Source organism: Pelodiscus sinensis, chromosome 1, assembly GCF_049634645.1.
Source record: "Pelodiscus sinensis isolate JC-2024 chromosome 1, ASM4963464v1, whole genome shotgun sequence".
Classification (NCBI taxonomy): domain Eukaryota; kingdom Metazoa; phylum Chordata; order Testudines; family Trionychidae; genus Pelodiscus; species Pelodiscus sinensis.
Window position 1 is genome coordinate 87,331,256 of NC_134711.1, and position 17,055 is coordinate 87,348,310.

At 46.1% G+C, this 17,055-nt stretch overlaps 1 protein-coding gene across 3 annotated transcripts in view; it reads left to right on the top strand.

The window, feature by feature from the left end:
• ATF7IP (activating transcription factor 7 interacting protein) overlaps positions 1-16,831 on the top strand; it is a 170,738-nt gene extending 153,907 nt beyond the window's left edge. For all 3 annotated transcript variants that reach the window (XM_075935202.1, XM_075935194.1, XM_014575834.3), the window contains exons 14-15: positions 8,527-8,639; positions 11,318-16,831. In XM_075935202.1, coding sequence (XP_075791317.1) covers positions 8,527-8,639; positions 11,318-11,734 — 530 coding nt within the window. In that variant the 3' untranslated portion in view covers positions 11,735-16,831. The remainder of the gene's footprint in view (positions 1-8,526; positions 8,640-11,317) is intronic.
• Positions 16,832-17,055: the final 224 nt, after the last annotated feature.

A 17,055-nucleotide genomic window follows, 5' to 3' on the forward strand; every position in this document is an offset into this window, starting at 1 on the left:
AATGTTTTAACAGACAGCATCAGCCGGATTTTTCATTGCCATGATTGGTCCCTTCAGCCGGATATAGCAGATTGGAGTCTTGTGGTGGGAAATTCCACGACTGGACCTGTTCGCTATGTGACAGAACAAGAATATCCTGCCTCTTGCTCCTATCTCAACCTCTGTTAGGGTTCATTAGCAAATGCCTTTCTTATTCACTGGAGTCCTGGCCCCCTGCGTGCATTCACCCCCATCTTCCTAATTCACACGGAGCTGCTCAAGATACAGCAAGGCACAGCAGAGGTAATCCTAATAGCACCGGAGTGGCCCAGGCAGCACTCATAGAATCATAGAGCTGGAAGAGACCTCAGAAGGTCATCAAGTCCAGCTCCCTGCTCTAGGCAGGACCAATCCCAACTAAATCAACCCGGCCAGGGCTTTGTCAAGCTGAGACTTAAACACCTCTAGGGATGGAGACTCCACTACTTCCCTAGGTGTAACCCATTTCAGTGCTTCACTACCCTCCTAGTGAAATAGTTTTTCCTAATATCCAACCTGGGCCTCTCCCACCACAACTTGAGACCATTGCTCCTTGTTCTGCCATCTGTCACTACTGAGAACAGCCTCTCTCCATCCTCAACCAGTTCAGCACTGGTACACAATGTTGCTGAACATGTCAGTGGACACATGCCCCCCTCCCCCCCCCCCCCCCATTGGTTCCAGACTTACTCTCTCAGAGTCCAGGATCCCAATCTCCAGGCCCTCCACCTCACAGCCTAGAGGCTCCATGTTTAAATTCAGTGGAGCTGGCATGCACCAAGGATGTCAAAAATGTCCTCAGCAGAAAGCCTTCCATGTGTGCCACTTGCCTTGCAAAGTGGAAGAGGTTCTCTATCTACTCCCTGTAAAAGAACGTTTAGTCCTTGCAGGTGCTGATTCCCCTAATTTTGGACTACTTCCTGTATCTAAAATAACGGGAACTAGCCATAGCTGCTTTGTGAGTGCATTTGGCAGCAATCTCTGTATCCTGGGTCAGGGAGCCGGTCAGTGTTTGTAAATGGGTTGGGTGTTTCCTTAAAGCTCTTGACAAGTTATATCCACACAAGAGGGACCCGGTGCCACAGTGGGACTTTAACCTAGTACTACCAATGTTGATGGGGCCACCCTTTGAACTGCTGGTGACATGTTCTCTGTTGTACGTGTCTGTGAAAGTAGCTTTCCTGGTAGCTGTCACTTCGGTGAGAATGGTCACTGGGCTCAAGTCCTTAATGTCTTAACCACTCTATATGCTAATCTTTAAGAATAAAGTATAGCTCAGACTGCATCCAGCATTCTTGCCAAAGGTGGTTTCCAAGTTCCATATTTCCCAGGACGTGTTTTAGCCATTTTTTGCCCAAAACCTTATCCCTCCCCAAGGGACCTCTTCTTACACACCTTGGACATTAGGTGGGCACTGGCCTTTTACATAGAGTGCATTAAACTCTTCAGGAGATCTTTGTTGCAGTGGCAGGTACCTCCCAGAGGATCTCCTCGTGGATCACTTCTTGTTTCCATTCCTGCTACAACCTGGTAAAGGCCTTATTCCCTCCACTCTGTGCCCATTCAACCCAGGCGCAGGCCTCATCAACAGTGTTCCTTGTTCATGTCCCTATCCAAGACATTTGTAGAGTGGCTACATGGTCTTTGGTTCATATTTTCACTTTGCATTATGCAATTCAGCAGCATGCAAGGGATGACACTGCATTTGGGAGACCTTTCAAGGACTTAGCTGCAGTAGACATAAAAGTGTGAAATACATATGAATACAATTAGTTGTTACTGACCTTACAGTAACTGTGGTTCTTCAAGATGCTGTCAATATACATTCCCTAACCTGGCCTCCTTCCCTGCTCTTGTGGAGCACCTGAATTCTATGTTGGTGAGGAACTGAGGAGTGAATAAGTGTGCTGGGGGCACAAGGAAACTCAGGGTGCAGGTGAAGCCCCCGACAGGTAATTGTGACGGGCCGGGTCTGGGCACTGCTGAGGGCATCCGCTCAGGGCGAATTGCTCAAAACAAGGGCTCTTTAGAGCCCCAGATCGGAGACCTTCCCAAACAAATCACAAACCGGTCACACCGAGCAAAACCCCTCAGACACCCCAGCTCTCCCTGTGCCACAATCAGCCCTGGGCCTAACACACAGGTGAGGGGTTATAGAACCGAATCTCACCTACCTCAAACAGGTATTTTTGGTTCCAAAGAACCAGCCACAAATCCCTGGTCAATTTACACTTTGGATCTTACCCACAAGATCACACTGAGCCAGTCCTTTTGAATCTAAAATCTTAAGGTTTATTAATAAAAGAAAGAAAAGCAGCAGAGTAAGATTAAGGAAAATCTTAGCAGAAATGTTATAAACTGCTATCTTAAAAGTCTGGTGAACATCCTATGTCAGGATGGGCTAACGATTCTTCTTCGAGTGGTCCCCATGGGTGCTCCACTTTGGGTGCTGGTGCGTCCTCGTGCCGGCGAGTGGCGACTTTTCTAGCAGTTTCTGCAGTGCCACACAGTCGCTATGGTGCCCTCTAGTGTCGCTGGAATTGTTGAGCGCGTGCGCGGCTCCTCAATTCCTTCTCTACCATCCTCGGCAGCAGACGGAGCTGACCGTTCTCCTTACTTCTGTTAAATAGTTAAATACCCCGTTTTAATCCCTAGTTACCTCATTATACAAGTTTTTTAGCCCTATTCTCCTTCCCAGTCTTGTTAAAAAAAAAAAAAATTCTCGTTGCGGCTTGCCGCTTTTCCCCAATCCCTCATGCCCGGCTCTCCAGGCTTCAAACGTTGCGAGTCATGTTGGGATGCCATGTCCGCTTCCCAGGGGCACTCCAAGTGTATTAAGTGCCTTGGGGAGGCGCACAAGACTCAAAAGTGCCTGCACTGCTCCAAATTGACAGCGAGGGCGTGCCGAGACCGAGCCAATAGACTAAAGACTCTTATACGAGAAGTCCCTACGTCCTTCCTCAGAGGACTCTCCTATGATGTCTAGACCACCTCAACTGGGTAAGGGTCTGGAGAAAAGTCAACTGCCAGCCCACTCTGGCTGCACGACCTCCAAAACCGGTCTCTCTCCGACTCCATCCCTATCCTTGGCACCATCGGTAGTACGGGTCAGCACCAAGGATAGGCTGGGAACCCCCTGTGCGGTGCAGCTTACAATGTTGGCACCGCATAAAAGAGCTCATTCAGAGCCAAGACAGAAGTCAGTGGCACCGACCGCTACCGCACCTAAGCCGTCCTCAGCACCGACTGCTCTATTGAAAGAGCACACGGCACCGAGCTGTGCCAAAACGGCACCGAGCCCAGCGCCGAAGAAGGCCCGTGCCGACAAACCACCTCCAACTGCTCCGGTGCCGGAACAAGCCTCAGCACCGTCAACACCCCTGCTGTCTGCACCACCACCACCCAAGCCATACCGTCTCAGAGGCGCAAGCGGTACCGATTCCCGGTGTGGAGCCACACCTCCTCGGCACCACCGTCCCCGGGTTCCTCTATCTGCTCTGTGAGGTCTTGCCGCTTCTCGGTCGCTTCTCGCTCGGTCAGTGACATCTGCACCGAATCGAGGAGCAGGTTTTCATCGCAACACTCTAGCCCAGCACATAGACCTCCATCCTGGCAGCCAGCTCCAGTTCAATATGCATACCCTCCCCCTCCGCATCCATGGTATGCGCAACAGTATGGCTACCCACCTCCGCCATATACCACTCAATTGCAACCCTGGGAGCCACGTCCGAAGAAGAGTCACCACCGGCCCTCTTCCACTATTTCCAGGCCGCCTCCTCCCTCGCCTCCTGCTACTGCATCTGCCACTGAACCGAATTCTCCAGCCTCCTTGGAGGCACACGACTGTCTCTCTGAAGGGGAGACCAGGTCTCCTCTACACAATTCCTCCTCCTCCCCAGACGGGAAGCGGTCACTACCGAAGCCCCATCGTCTGGAGATGACACACAAAAATTTCAAGACTTGTTTAAAAGAGTTGCAATAGCTCAGGAAAGAGACCTCCAGGAGGAGCAGGTCAAGCAATATCGTCGTCTTTGTACACTACAGCCAGAATTGCTATACCTATAGATGAGGCTATTATGGACCCGGCCGACAATATCTGGCAAACTCCAGCCTCCATCACTCCAACCGATAAGAGGGCAGACTGTACATATTTTATCGCTCCAAAGAATATGGACTTCCTTTTTACTCACCCACTTCCTAATTCCCTAGTGGTAGACTCGGTGCGACACAAAAGTAAACAGCCTAACCTTAGAACGACCCCACAAGACAAGGACCACAAGAAAGTGGACATTATGGGCCGAAAAGTTTACTCTTCAGCCATATTACTCCTCAGGGCTGCGAACTATACTGCCATGCTCACGGACTACGACCACGCTAATTACTCCAAGCTCCAAGACCTCCTCCAGCACCTTCCAGAGCACAAAAGGTTAACCTTGCTCCATATTATGCAGGAAGGCCACACTATCTCCTGCACAGGCTTACAGTCCGCCATGGACGTGGCAGACACCGCAGCTCATATTATGGCCATGGCGATTATGCTTCGCAGGATTTCCTGGTTACAGGCATCTGGGGTACTTAGGGATCTACAGCAGAAGGTTGAGGACTTGCCTTTTGACCAGCCCAACCTTTTCGCAGCTAAAACCGACGAGGTGTTGCATTCTATTGAGGACTCCAATACGGCTCTCAGGATCCTCGGAATGTACACTTCTCCGTTCAAGAGAATTAGGTAAGGCTTAACAACGCCCAAGAGAGTCGTTTAGACAACAACCCAAATACAATTTCTGCCAGAAACAAAGGACTCAGCGCTGTAGACCACAACGGCAACAACAACAGCACGTCACACCCCATCCACCATCAAGCAAACAGCAGGTTTGAAGGTCAGGTCGAGAGCCAGGAAGCCAGTCCTCTGCCACTGACAACCAATACCTTTCAATTCCGCCACCCCCTCCAGGCCTTTTTCCACCAATGGTCCCTCATCACTTTGGACAAATGGGTCTTGGATCTGATTCAGTTTGGTTACACAATCCCTCTTACCTCCCTCCCTCCTACCCTGTCCCTCTTCAGGGACCCCTCTCACGAAACCATCCTCCTACAAGAGGTTTCGCATCATCTTCAACTGGGCGCAGTAGAACACATACCACCACAATTCCAGGGACAATGCTTCTACTCAACCTACTTCCTAACCCAGAAGAAGACGGGAGGGTGGTGACTCATCTTAGACCTCAGGCACCTCAACAAATACATTGCATACCACTGTTTCAAGATGGTGACCCTATCAATAACCATTCCCGTGCTTGATCAAGGCAATTGGCTTTCGGCTCTCAACCTCCAGGATGCCTACTTCCACATTACGGTTCATCCTGCTCACAGACGTTTCTTACAGTTTACGGTAGGCATCCAGCACTGTCAATACAGGGTGCTCCCATTTGACTTCTCCACGGTCCCCAGGGTGTTTTCCTAAACCCTGGCAGTCGTTATGGCCTCACTTTGACGCCAAGGCATCATAATATTCCTGTATCTGGACAATTGCCTCATAAAAGGCGCATCCTTCGATGAGACGAAGGCCATGACAGATACCACAATAGCCCTTTTACTCAGCCTCGGGTTTCACATAAATTACGCAAAATCCACCCCACTCCCAACGCAGAAACTGGAATTCATAGGCACCCTCATCGACATGGTCACAGCGAGGGCTACACTTCCCGAGCACAGGTTCGCAACCATATGCAACTTTATCAGGGCAGTACAATCGGTGCTGACTGTCATGGTCCGCGACTGCCTCAAGATCCTCGGGCACATGGCTTCCATGACCTACATCGTCAATTTGGCCAGGCTTCACATGAGACCTCTCCTGTCCTGGCTCGCAACAGTTTACAAGCCTTTCAGAGACCAACTTTCCAAGACCATCGCCATTCCTCCATGCATCACTAACTCCCTACTCTGGTGGACAATTCCTCAAAACATGTTACAGGGCATTCCTTTCCAACGTCCACCTTCCACTCTCACAGTTATAACAGATGCCTCACTCATGGGATGGGGGGCCCGCTTAGGCCACATCACGGCCCAGGGCAAATGGTCATTTATGGAGCAGGCTTTCCATATCAATCTCCTTGAGTTACGGGTGGTCAGATATGTATGCCAACATTTCACAAAGTACATAGTTCACAAGTCCATTACCATCATGACGGACAATACCACCTGTATGTATTACATCAACCATCAAGGGGGTGCTCGATCCCTTTCCCTGTGTTTGGAAGCTATCAAACTCTAGAACTGGTGCCTGTTACACGGGGTCACCCCTTTGGCCATTTACCTTCCCAGAATACTGAACGTCACAGAGGAAGCACTAAGCCGTACGTTTCTGGACCAGCACGAATGGGAACTCGACAGACATGTCCTCACTCCGCTCTTCCTTCAGTGGGGCCAACCAGATGTGGACCTCTTTGCCACAAAAAACAACAGACAATGCCTCCTTTACTGGAGCCCTAGGGAAACGTTCCCTTGGATCTGATTCAGTTTGGTTACACAATCCCTTTTACCTCCCTCCTACCCTGTCCCTCTTCCCTTTTCCATCACATGGGATGCCCCACTCCTGTACACGTTTCCCCCCTTCCCGCTCCTACATAGAGTCCTCAACAAAATCAGGACGGACCAGGCGCAGGTCATTCTAGTGGCACCTGCGTGACCCAGACAAACATGGTTTCCTTATCTTCTCAGGATGGCAGTGATGGACCCCGTACCTCTTTCCTCTTCACCACAACCTTCTGTCACAGAACCACGGTTGGACTCTCCATCCAGATGTTACCAAGCTCCATCTCCATGCCTGGCTCCTTCATGGCTCCAGGATGCCAAGGCTGCCTGCTCGGAACAGGTGAAGGACATACTGATTAACAGAAGACGTTCCACTAGAAGAACTTACCTGTATAAACAGACTCTATTCTCTCGCTGGTTTGCTCAAACGCATGCAAGCCCACCAGAGCTCGCTCCTTTACCTACTCTACTGGATTATTTACTATCCCTAAAACAGTCGGGCCTAGCACTTAGCAGTATCAAAGTCCACACCGTCACCATAGCTGCCTTTCACTATCCCATGGATGGCATTTCTTTTCTCGCTAACCCATTGACCAAACGCTTCTTTAAGGGACTGCAAAATACCTTTCCTTCTGTCCATCCACCAGTCCCCATCTGGGACTTAACCCACTTTTTAAAGAGCCTGACAAAACCGCCATTTGAACCTATAGCCACTTGCTCTTGGTCTCATTTGTCTATTAAAGAATCCTTCCTCGTTGCTATTACCTGCAGCAGGAGGGTGAGTGAGCTTGCGGTCTTGATGGCTGACCCTCCATACACTGTATTTACAAAGGACAGGGTGATACTCCGACCCCACCCTAAGTTCCTCCCTAAAGTACCCTCCCCCTTCCACTTGAATGAACCCATACACTTACCTGCCTTCTTTCCAAAGCCTCACGTTGACCCAGTCTAGGCTTCATGGCACACTCTCGATGTCCGACGAGCCCTGGCCTTCTATGTTGATTGCACGAAACCGTGGCGAGCCTCACCTAGACTTTTCATCTCTTATGCTGAGAGATCTAGGGGACAAGCAGTCTCATCTCTGACAATTTCTAAATGGATTACTTCCTGCATTCGAACTTGTGATACCTATATGACAAGCATTACCTGGAACTGTCATAGCTCATTCCACCAGAGTGGTAGCTGCCACAACCACCTTCCTTCGTAACGTTCCTCTGCAAGACATTTGCAACGCTGCCACCTGGTCATCTGACCACTCTTTTGCACAACATTATGCTCTTTCCTCTTCCATAGCATCCTCCATGGCAGTGGGACAGGCTATATTGTCCACAATTATTACTACACGGCTCCAAACCCACCTCCGCAAGCCGACAACTGCTTTGTAGTCACCCAGGGTACGTCTAAACTACATGCCTCTGACGACAGAGGCATGTAGATTAGACTACCCAGCATAGGAAAATGAAGTGGCGATTTACATAATTGCCGCTTCATTTAAATTTAAATGGCTGCCGCTCTGAGCCCATCAGCTGTTTGTTGGCTCAGCGCGGTAGTCTGGACGCTCCGCGGTCGACATCAAAGGCATTTGTCGACCTCCCAGGTATGCCTCCACTTAATTCCTTCCTTTAGCCCTAAATTAATCTTTTTTTTTTCCATAATCTCGGTGGACCAGAATCTTTTCGTATCTTCTTGTGGTGCTACTAGGATGGATAAACAAGCATTGTTCTTCTGCCCCACTTCACATGCACAGCTGCCTTACTCTCACTGATTGTGGGAGTGGGGGAGCGGGGGGGGGGTTAAGCAGCTTCATTTGTGCCTTCTTCCCCTTTTGGGGCCCATCTTATCATTCCTTTTCCAGCTGTCTGAGGAGCATTTTTATAATACATACTTCTGTAGCTTTCATAAGGGATCAGTCTTCTGTTATTTGGATTGACTATTCAGGGGTTTTATTGTACCATTTGTCTTCTGATGTCATTGTAGGTTTGACAGTGCGAATGCCTCAAACAACTGCGTATGTTGTGAACAATGGGCTGACCCTTGGATCCGGAGGCCCTCAACTCACTGTGCATCACCGACCACCACAGGTGCATGCTGTAAGTACAGTTACCCATTGCTTAATGTTGCCACCACAGTTGTTACTATCCACAGATTTGTCTCAACATAAAGGGTTTTCAGACTTTTTCAGTGTTGACCACACAGTAGTTGAGGCCTTTTCAACTTTCTCCCATCTCGTTCACAAAGCTGCTGCAAGGACAGCAATTACTTACATGAAAAAGAAATCCTAGAATGATATTTACTGTGATTTTTAGCAGCATGAAACAAGGAGAGTGAGACCCATGTGAGCTGCTGGTTCACCATTAGCAAGTGTACCACAAAGCCCCACTAAGCAACGTAACAGTTTTAGAATTGCTGTTCTTTAATACTAGTTGTGGACAGGGGCCCTCTTGAGGTCAGGGAGTGCTGAGTCAAAGAGCTGAAGTCTTTGGGGATTAAGGAATAAGGGTCACCACTGAAGTCTTTGGGGATTAAGGAATATGGTGGTCACTGATCTGAGTTGCAGACAGGGATATCTGCACAATGAAAATCATGAAAAATTTTGTAAAATAACAAATATTCCTCTGCACTGTTCTGTGCAAGAATTATTTCTCGCTACAAAGGTTATCACATGGGGGGATGAGAGGCTCTTTCACTTTCTCAGCACAACTATTAGTGAATGTTTGTGTTTGGGTGCAGAGTACTAAAGTAAGGAGAATGGTCTTGCTATTGAGGGGAACTTTCCTGGCTTCTATACTACCCCACTGAAATGGACCAGCGAAAGGATCGGAGTCCCCACTCCCACTTCCTTTACCCAGAGACTTCCTGACCTTGAGGGCTCCCCTTCCACTCGCTTTGTGGCAGAATCCTTGTGTAACTCCAGCTAGGGCTGGGACCATGATTCCTGAGGGCTTGACCCCTAACCTTGTTGTGTTCACCTAGGGCAGGGGCTAAGGTGTCCCCACTCCAGGATGCTCTCTTCACATTGAACGCTTCCCTGATCCACTGATGATTTATTAAACAATAATCATTTTTTTTAAAAGAGAGTAAGGAAAAATAGAAAATAGTCACTGGAAGACACATTGCTCCGCTCTATGGCATGGAGACCTCACACACCATGTCTCTGGAATGTAAGAACTGTTCCTTGTAGGTCCCAGGCCGTCTTCTCAGGCTCTGGCTGTGCTACAGAGATGCTGCAGGTCAGACAGTTGCTCTGGGTGGCAAGATCCTTCTCTCCAGTGTCAGCCCCTTCCCAGTCTGGCCTGTTGGGCTTCCTGGCTGGTGGAGTTGCCCTGCGCTGGGCCTCTAACCAGGGTCCTTCTTGCTCTCCCCTGCTGCTCATCGCTCCAGCCACAGCTGCACTCTCTGCTCCTGGGCTGTGTCTCTGGCTCTGTGGCTGCAGCCCTGATCCCAGCATGGATCTGCTGCTGGGCTGTGCCTCTGGCTCTCTCTGGTTGGCATGGCCCTCCTCCCAACTCAGCTCCACTGTCTGACCCAGGAAATTTATCTGACACAGCGGATGGGACTCTCCCCAGCCACCTCAGTCCTGCATTGGGCTACCCACCCTGTCATCCGGCTGACCTAGAGCACTGGCATCTTCCCATTGTTTCTGTGGGCTGATAGTCTTGGAATCCTGATTTGTCAAAGACCCTTCCCTTTCCTTTTGATACTGGGAGTGAACCAACCAAAAACCCCCATTGAGTTTCAGTAGAGGGTCATCAGTTCCCTGACACTAAGTAAGAACTGTTCTTAGCTTAGGGTTATGTTGTTGTTGGCAGTTATACATGGACACGTGATCTACTCCACACTTGGGTTATTCTGAAAATAACGCTGTCGGCACTGGGTTTTGGTTTTCCATTCTTTGTAGTATTGAAATTTAACTGAGTGATTTGTCTTTTCCATGATAGCTGTCACTGGGTCAGTTTCAGTGCTTGAGATAAATTGAGACAACTGATTAAAATTGATGAAACAGTGTCAGTTTACACTAGCAGAGAGACTGACTCACTGGGTTTATTTTTTACCATTTTTCTTTTTTGTTAGTGGAGAGAGAACCAAACGCATCTAGTTAGGCATCAGCATTATCTCTGTCTGTGGAGCCGTTAGTGAGATCCTTCTCCAAAACCAGTCTGATTGCCAGTTATGAAGACTAGACGCAAAATGTATTAAAAGAAAACAAACTGAAAGTGCATAAAAACTAGCCCAGTGGGAAATTTCACACTGTAAGGTTTGACATGTAGAGTAGCCCTTTTCTGGGGGGGACGGGGGGGGAGAGAGTTCGCTCGCACACATGCATGTGATTTCTCTTCCGCTAACCCCCTTCCCTCCTCCAGTGAAAACAGGTCTGTAGTTTTATTGAGGAACTTTCCCTGCTACTGGGAATTCAAATTGCCTTCGATAATACCATAAAACTCGCCTATTCTACCCTGCGGGGGGAGAGGCTGTAGGTAAGTAAAAGGATATATCTTTATTTGAACAATCACCGATTTTAATTTCAAATACAGCTCCTGGTAGGCTTGACCTGCCTTGAAACTTGGTATCTTCAAGCTCTTCTCAGTTAATCATTATTGGCTGATCCAATGCCCGTTGAAGTCAATAGATTCCTTTCTATTGACTTCAATTAATGTGTTGGGTCAAGCCTTCAGAATGCACCTGTGTTGGAAGTAGTGATATGTGCACCATCAACTCCTGTGCTCGTTACAGATGTGACCTTTTCTCTCATCCCATTTATGTCCTTTAGGAGCCACCACGTCCTGTGCACCCGGCACCACTGCCAGAGGCCCCACAGCCACCCCGCCTGCCCCCTGAAGCTTCCAGCACCTCCCTGCCTCAGAAGCCACAGCTGAAGCTGGCACGAGTGCAGAGCCAGAATGGTATTGTGCTGTCATGGAGTGTCATGGAAGTGGACCGGAGCTGTGCCAGTGTGGACAGTTATCATCTGTATGCCTACCATGAGGACCCGAGTGCCACCATGCCTTCCCAGTGGAAGAAGATTGGGGAGGTAAAGGCCCTCCCCCTGCCTATGGCGTGCACTCTCACACAGTTTGTATCTGGCAGCAAATATTACTTTGCTGTTCGGGCTAAGGATATTTATGGACGCTTTGGAGCTTTCTGTGACCCCCAGTCTACAGATGTGATCTCTTCCCAGAGCAGTTAAACCAGAGACCTTTGGAGCCTTTAAACCTGTCTCACTATCAAGAATGACTCCAGTTTGGGATTTTAATCCCATGCACGAAATTCACTGTTTAATTCGCTCTCCGTAGGATTATTTTGGACAGCCCTGTGTGATACACTACATCTGTTGAGAACCAAAAGCAAAATTTAAATCTCAGGCTGCAGCAAGAGAACTTATTTTTCTGCACAGCTCAAACCTTGGGAATTTGAAATCTAAATATTCCTCTTCCCCATGGCTGTTCCTTTCAGAGATACCTACCCATTATCCAAGGAGATTCTGCACATCTGGGATTATGCTTCAGACTGGGAATAGGAACATATATATTGCACAGTTTACCTGAAGCAAATGCAGCACATCTGTGACGTGCTGAACAGTTCCAGTGGCGCTAACATGAGGACAGGAACAGACTCACTTGCTCCCCACAACTCAGAAGCTTGTGAGGGCAAAGGATTCTGGGTCTGACTTCTTTTGAACTGGAAGATTGAGTGGTTTGGTCTCATCGTACAAACAAGTCCACTCTCCAGAGAGAAAAATCTTGAGTCTGGCCAATGTAGGAGTGTAAATCTGGGGGTGGTACAAGAAAATCTCCACTTCCTAGTTAGAATCTGGGAGTATTATCAAATCAGATCTGAGACTGGTTTGTAGAGACTTAAGTCACATTTTCTCTTTGTAGCTCAGATATTTTTCTGCCCCTTCTCATACTTCCAGCCCTGGTTTTTTTAAATTTATTTTGTGCCTTAAAGAGTAATTTCAGAAATAAATGTAGCCAGATCTCTTTTGTGTTGGTTAGGTGTGGTGTTTTTTCTCTTTCCCACCCTCCTCTAGCCTCCTGTTGCTGCTGCTCCTCTTCCTGGTCCCAGTGCAATTTCCCTACTACTATAGACCCAAAAAAGTGCAGCACTGGCACCTCTGGGTTTATTTGCACTTGTGATATCGTTCAACCCAATATTACGGTTCTAGAGTGGCTGGTTTTATCCTGTGAAGATGGTTAGTAGGTTATACAGACAGTATTCTACATCAATACCCTTTCCTATTCTCCTGGGAAGGCTGCATGCTAGATTGGCCAAAAGAAATCTGTGTGGCATTGTGAAAGTCTTCCACTTTATCCTGTATGGTTTGGATGCTGCATTTAATACAAAAAGGTATCAAGATAATGGCCTGATCCTCTTGGTTCCCTATCTCTTTTCCCAGCCCCCAGTTGGTCTTCTCTGGATAAACAACCAAACCCAGAACTTAGTTTTTCAAAACTTATTTCATCCATTGGCCCAAAGGTTGTAGAGCAATTGCAAACTTCAATAGATCCTGTCATGATGGTTATGAATTGAGCCAAAAGGAAAGCTGCTTTTCCACCATGCATTTGATTTGAACAGTGACAGATCTACACTTACGTGGCAGGTAAGATTCCACCGTACCATCTTTTGGAAGAATAGAGCCAGCCTGTCGTCTTTCCTGCCCAGCAGAGTCAAACTAACTTTCTGGGCAGGGAATGGAACCATCCTTTACCCGTTTTACTGCCTTGCCCAGCCGGAGGAGAAGCCTGTTCTCTTGTCTCTTGAAACCACCGGATTTTAAACTATAAAATGAGGTCGGAAATGAAAAGGTCTGAGTGCCAGAACATCCTCACAAACGTTTTTTGGGAAGGGTGGATTCTTTATTTTTTTCCTATAAAGAACTTGTGTAAGTAAAATAACACTGTATTGTAAAGCCCCCTAAAGGGAACTCTGTTCCCTTGTATGTAACACATATGCTCTTGCATGTCCATGTCTCCTGCCAGTTGTGCTGGGGTTTTCTTTCCTTTCAGGTGAACAAGAAACATTCTTTCCCATGAACCTTTTGTTTTATCTTTTGTGCTGGCAGCTGTAGTCAGGAATATCATTGATCTCATGGAATAAATGTTTAGGCATTCAAGTATCCCAAGGGAACCTGTTCATTTTTTTCACAGTGTTTAATCCTCCACTGGATATAGCTATCCCCATATCCCTGGTGCCAATAATAATGCTTTGACACTTCCTGGATTTTAACCACTGTTTTGTCTGCCACCTTCAAGGATAAGACCTGCTTATTTAGGCTATGTAAAGCTGGATTTTAATGCAGCCAACTGTCTCTTTACAGTGACCATCTTAGGGCCATTGAAACATATTTAGTCCTCCTTAAACTACTTTTAATAAGCTGTCTGGAGCAGTACAAAAGGAAGATGGAGGACATTTGAATGCAAAATGAGATTTGTAATTTAAAGGGGGGGACCCTAGGACTTGTTTAACAACTGCTTCATTGTGACTCCTGTCCACACCATTCACATGTGAGCATGTCTTTTAATTTGTGTTTTGCCCTCATTTGGTTCTTGACTGTTAATGTCCTTGTTTTGCTCAAGACAGGTTCTTTGGCTAATTTTCTGTTTCTTTCATCTGAGGGAAATGGTGGTTATCAGGAATGTCCTAGCATTGTGTTTAGATTTTTCAGATTTTGTGCTATCTGTCTTCAGCTGGACTGTGTGTTTTAAACAAAGGAAGAGGGAAATGCAGCCAAGAATAATTCTTGAAATGGCAAACTAATTTAGTGGCCCTGAAGGGAACTGGAAAGCAGCAGAACTGGATGAATTGGCTTTATTTACAAAATATTACGATGTTTTTACTCTGTAATAAGTGATATGCTTAGCTGATAAGCTTCCTGTCTGTGTGGCAGTCATTGATGTGTTTTAGCTACGTGGATGACTGAAAAGTTTGTTACCGCTTATTATGTGGCGTCGACACAACTATCAGAGAACGAGCAGGATTCTGCTTCATCAAAAGGAGATTAATGAATTCCAACTGCAGAATCTTTAGTTGGTAGTGACAATGTGTGAATCAGAAGAAATATAGGTATCTGAAAGTCAAACTATGTATGGAGTCCTCCAAGTTAGCTGATCTGGAAATCAGAGACAGTAAATAGGAGAGACCTCGTTATGCCATATTACAGTGTCACCTTCCGAATATAATTGTTCTCTGCAATGGGCATTATCTTTGTTATGTTAACCAGGATCCATGCTGAGCTCCTGAGCCAGAAGTCATATTGTGGCCCCTATATTGCCCTGTTGTGGCTACCTCTGTCTCTTTGATTTAGACTTGTTAGCCCATAGAAGCAATAAAACTGTTATAAAAACTTTATACTTCTGCTTGTAACAGTCATCCTGGAGTAAATGGTTACACTGCAAAATACCTTCTTTCAGAGTATTACAAAAAATGCTGGAATGCTTAGTACAGGACTGTAAAGAAGCACATTTTGAGGAGGGAGCTCTCTGTAGAAGTGTTTGTCTCATTTAGGGTTGTTGGACACCTATACATTTGTTTTTAAATGTACTGAAATATCTAAGTGATATTAAGGGGCAGGGCTGTTTTTAATCTCTGTTTTGCACTTTGTCAGAGTATTTTTTCACCATGTTCTCAGTACTATAGTATATGGCTGCTCCTTGCTTGCAGTTCTGCTCTTGCCACTGTGTATATAACAATACAAAGAATGGAGCTTGTTCTCCAAGTTTTAAGAAATACAGTACTGTATCTTTAGCTCTGTTTTTCCTACATTCTTTTATATAGTACTTGGGACCTGATTTCCAGGTTGTGAGTGGTGTAATCTAATTCAATTACTGGGTGGGAGAGAAGTAGATTGGTTTCCTTTCTGTACGCAAGAAGGGTGCTGTTGGCAAAATGCTGTTAATTTCCATTGATTTCCCTCTGCCACAGCCGCACTGACCTCCCTGTCCCCCACTTCATTTCTCAGTTTATGATGAGAAAGCCTTATCAAATTCAGGCAACTAAGCCCTAAAAGGTGTTGATTTGTATCCTGCAGGCACAGTGTATCTGCATCGTTGTACCAGCATCAGCAGCCTTCAGAAATTGCAGTGTACAGTAGCTGGTTCTCTTTATGCCTGTAGTTAAGCATGTGTTAAATATTTACGTGCTCTGACCAGCAATTGACATTAAAACCTGGTACACCAAACTATTTGCACCACCATCCATGTCTAAGTGAGATTTAGAGATTATCTAGCCCTAGCAGTGAGACAGTTATCCATCCTGACTTGGAATTTTTAGTACGGGGGTGAAAAGGTGGCAAGACAGTTCACACGCAGGGCCTGATCCTGCACCCTTTGAAAAAACAATAGCAAAACCTTCATGGGGAGCAAGATTGAGCCCAATAATTCTAGAGTTGCTAGGCTCTGCACACAGTATTGTACCGTAACAAAGCTGGTCAGTTCTCTTATGCTGTTTGCTAAGTGTCTGTTGAACCAGAAATCATATTACATGAAAGGGTAGGTCTATAACTAGTTTTGTTCTTGTTCCCTGAAGAGCAGTGTCCTAGTATTAGAATACTGAAAACTTTGTATAAAACCAAGCTGTGATTCTGCCTTCTTATGAACTACGTAGTATTTTCATTTAGTCAACAAAAAAAGTATCCAGATTTTTAAAAATAAAGGCTTGATATATTAAATATATATTTTTTTAATTTGGTTTTTCTTTTTGGGTAGGGGTGGGCACTAAGTACAAAAGTACTGACAGTTCAGAGGAGTTCACGCTAGGTTGCTAGTCTTAACCAGACCTACAACCAAGATCCCCTTCAACCAGCTTCTGGTGGGTAGCATGAAACACACAAATAGATGGAAAGAAAATGCAAATAATTTTTTCTCTTTCATCTTCACATCTAATCAGTCTATTAAAACTGATCTTTGTTTATCATTTTATTGTGCAGCCCAACATTCTTTTTTTAAAAAATATTTAAAGTACTGTCTGGATTTAATTGGTAATATCTGTAAATAAGATAACTGCATAGGCATCTGGGGGTCTAGTTTGGCTTTAGTAATTTATCAGCCATTAAAATACACATATGTACAATATCCTTTATAGGAAATTTACATGATTTTTCTTTTGCAGCTGAACATGTAAATAAAGATGTAGGACCTATCAAATGTCCAATTTAAACTGGGCAATTGCAAGCTCTCCCAATTTTTGTATGTATTGTAGATTAGTGTGTGTATAAGTGTTAACTGTAATGGGATTTTGTCCAAAAAGCCTGAAATTTATACTTTGAAATAAACTACTGGGTTTTTAACATGTGAGTCATCTGTGGTTGGTGCTGATCTTCCCCCAAGAGTCCTGTCTATTCTCAAATGGTAACGGGTGCTTCCTTTCCCTCTTATGAAGCAAATTGGCTGGGGGGATTTCTGGGGTGAGATCAAAGAACTTTTAAACTCAATTACCATTTACTTAAAATTCTCAGGTAGCAGAGGCTGGGTTCTGAAATTCTCCTGAGATCACTAACTGGGACTTTTCTAC